At 38.9% G+C, this 3,353-nt stretch overlaps 1 protein-coding gene across 3 annotated transcripts; it reads right to left on the reverse strand.

Moving 5' to 3' along the window:
• Positions 1-673: 673 nt before the first annotated feature.
• On the reverse strand, positions 674-3,099 carry LOC132611383 (uncharacterized). Of its 3 annotated transcripts, none has more exons than XM_060325816.1 (2): positions 1,181-3,099; positions 674-1,051 (listed from the first exon to the last, which is right to left on the reverse strand). In XM_060325816.1, exon 1 carries the CDS (start codon positions 2,501-2,503, stop codon positions 1,199-1,201), a length of 1,305 nt encoding a protein of 434 aa, XP_060181799.1. In that variant the 5' UTR covers positions 2,504-3,099; the 3' UTR covers positions 674-1,051; positions 1,181-1,198. The 3 variants fall into 3 exon arrangements, with proteins under 3 accessions (XP_060181799.1, XP_060181797.1, XP_060181798.1); XM_060325814.1 differs by having other exon boundaries at positions 674-1,079; positions 1,181-3,098; XM_060325815.1 differs by having other exon boundaries at positions 674-2,600; positions 2,748-3,097.
• Between the last annotated feature and the right edge of the window lie 254 nt (positions 3,100-3,353).

A 3,353-nucleotide genomic window follows, 5' to 3' on the forward strand; every position in this document is an offset into this window, starting at 1 on the left:
AAACTTTTAGGCATGATAAGAATATATTTGGAGTTCAATGGGTAAGGTCGGGGATGATAAAGGAATCGATACTATGATGGAAATTTAAAAGAGAAAACTGAAGGGGAGAATGGTGACAATATGAAGGGAAAGGAACCAGATGGTTTTTGATGGAAAAAAAAAAAATACTCTCATGAGCATATTGGAGGGAACTTTTTGTTTCTATTATATTTTCAGAGTGCACCTCTGAGATTCCGGTTAGTACCAATAATCGGATGCCTTTTGTAGAGAACCATATCTTTTTGTAGGTTTTCCAACATGGTATCCATCTTGTGTGCAGAGTTCTTCCATCATGTCTATAAATCAATTACTTTCTCCAAAAAGATCATAAAAATATACTAGGAATTCTTGCTTGGCAACTTTCACTCATACAACTGCCTGTGTCATCCTTGAGGCCAGAGAGTTTTGTAAATTTTGACCGCTTTATAATGACTTAACATTGCCACTAGATGAGGAGCTACCACTACCACTACCTCAATACGTCTTCATCCTTGGTATTTCTACAAGAAACCTGTTGTTTCAGTCTCCCAGTAGCATAAATTGAGAAAAGGGTACCAAAAATCAGGGTCTACTTCAGATCGAGAAGCATCTATAAAGTACGAGATAAATAAGAATACCAGAATGTAGGAATATAGATGTACTAAGTTTGATTTCATTAAATAAATAGACAAGAACAGAAAGACTAAGAATGAGCTGAATTACTGCTTCAGACTTCATGCAACCGGAAAGAAATGTTTAATACAAGAGATCAATTTTACTCTAAGTAAACCTGGGATAACATTTACATAATCGAAAACTGTCATTATACCACCGGGAACTGCCACGGAATGTAGACAATAGCAATGGGATTAACACTGCTTCCTATGAAAAGTACCTACTATCCGCTGTACAGCCAAGATTCCACAATCTCAGCAGCTTATTCTTTTTGAAAAAGCTTATCATCAGAAAATTTCCTCCACCACGGTAAATCTGTGAGCTAGATTATCACTTCTAACAAGGGCAACACCGATTCCTTGACCAAATTTGAGAATAGGGTCAACCTAAGTCATTCAGTTAGAATGGCAACTTCTCACATTTGATGAACATGATAACATGAAAATGTAATACTACTTCTTTAGGGAAGATAACTGGGAAATTATACCTCAATAATTCAAAGGCTTCAGTTCAATCTTCTTCTTCTTGTTTCAAGAAGAAGTCCGTTATCTGAATCTGAAAGCCTCGGGAAACCACTTCTCGTCCTGGAAGATCGAGTCACAGGCAGATTTCCATTATCAGTTGCCAGGTTCTCCAACTGAAGTGCAGCATCAGAAACTTCATTTGACTGAGAAAATGCAGCAGAACTTGTCTCGGCAATTGAATCCAGAGTTTGACGTTCTGATCGTATAATAGCAGCATCCCTTCTGAAGGAATTACCTTCGTCAGCTGTAACATGACCAGTTGGTAAAACATGCAAATCGCTTCTTTCGTGAATGCGGTCTGTGAGTGATTCTGCAATGTCCTCAAACATCCGATGTGCATTTTCTAATTCAGATGAAAGAGAAGCAGCACTCTCCGATAATACCCTCGAAAACCCTCGGGAGCCAAGTCGCCGGCTGCCTGTGGCATCAGCAGCATTTTGCAACTCCTGAGAACCGCTCACAGAACTTGAACTAACAGCACCAGTCTCGAGTTGCTGTGGGTGATCGCCGAATCCAATACTAGTCCTAATTCGCCTAAGTGCTTCTGCAACCGGGATATGAGACAAACCCCGAGTCACACGCTGCTGTCTAACACTCTCTACTCTATGTGCTCCTGGCCTTGGTGGTATTTCAGAACCACACTGCACTTCTTCGTGGCCATTGCCATAAATTGGAGTAATATTTGCATCTGCAACCTCTCCTTTACAAACAGGACACTCTTTCGTAGTTGAATCAACATAAGGTAACTGATAAAAGCATGCCCAACAATATAAATGACCACAACAAGTCAAAATAGGTTCTTTTGCCATATCTAAACATATATTACAGTCAAAGAAACTTCCACTACCATCCTTATCAACTTTCTTAACCACTATATCCATCTCCAATGCCTTTGCTACTAAATGAGAGCTATCTCTTTTGCATCCTTTTCGCTTCCCTACCTCAAAATTGTAATCTTGAACCACATTATCAGCAGAATTTTGAGCCACAGAGGTAGGGAGAAAGTCTGCATACATTCTACCCTCCCCAGACCCCACTTGTGCGATTACACTGGCTATGCTATTGTTGTTGTTGTTGTTATCAGCAGAATTACGAGCCTGACGCAACCTATGGCGTTGCCAAGCTGTAGCTGCCACAGTCTCAAGCTGAAGAATTCTTTGCTCTATCCTGCTATGAGCACTTTCCAAATCATTCAACAAAGACCCCAATCCTAAACCTGACGACTCCATAGGTTCTTGGTTCAAATCAAGATCCATTACTACACCATTCATCAAATTTTCCTCCATCCACGATGTCACACCCCTTTTCTCGAGGGAGGTCAACAATCACGTGTCTAAAATGAAATCCTTTTCTGACACAACTACTAATAGAGGCCTTTCAAGTCTGTTCCAGAAAAGATAAAGAGTGGTAAATCACGAACATATGGTATAAGGTGGGGGGAAAACTGAATTAAAGAGAAAGCTGTAAACTTTAGATAAGTCTCAATTCAATCTAAAAAGAAAAAGAGAGAGAAAAAAAAACACTTAAAACCTGTATAGAAGTGATGATCCAAGGTATCTGAATAAAAAAAAAATCAATAGCTTGTACACTGATTTAGGCACATATGAGTTTCAGACAGTGAAAAATTGCTTTGTTTAAGGAGAGTTCTTGAAAGAGAAGAAAGGAGAAGAAAGTTTGGGGAGCACCTGGTTGGTTGGGGTGGGGTGCGGTGGTGGAGGGGTGGTGATGGTTTGGCGCAACTTTGGACCAGTAAATTTGTGCCTTGTGCTGTGGGAGTAGAGGAGTCAAAAGGAGAAAAGGAGAGGAGATAAGCAGTCAAAAGTCTTTATAATGGGTATTGGAACAGGAGTGTTCAAGAAAAATCTAAAACCTGAACCAAATCACATAAAAACCTGGACATGTGATTTGACCTAGGTAAGTTTGATATTAAAATTTTAAGAAAAAATAATTTTTAAATTTTTTGTTGTTTAGCACTAAACAATCGAACCAGATGCATATATTAATTTTATCAATGAAAAGATAGATACCTCTACTTGACACACTAAGGTGCCGTTTGGCCATAAATACCAAAAATTTTTTCACTTTTTTTTGAACTTTTGAAGTTGGAGTTGGAGTTGTGTTTGACCATAATTTTTT

This window comes from Lycium barbarum, chromosome 9, assembly GCF_019175385.1.
Source record: "Lycium barbarum isolate Lr01 chromosome 9, ASM1917538v2, whole genome shotgun sequence".
Taxonomy (NCBI): Eukaryota; Viridiplantae; Streptophyta; class Magnoliopsida; order Solanales; family Solanaceae; genus Lycium; species Lycium barbarum.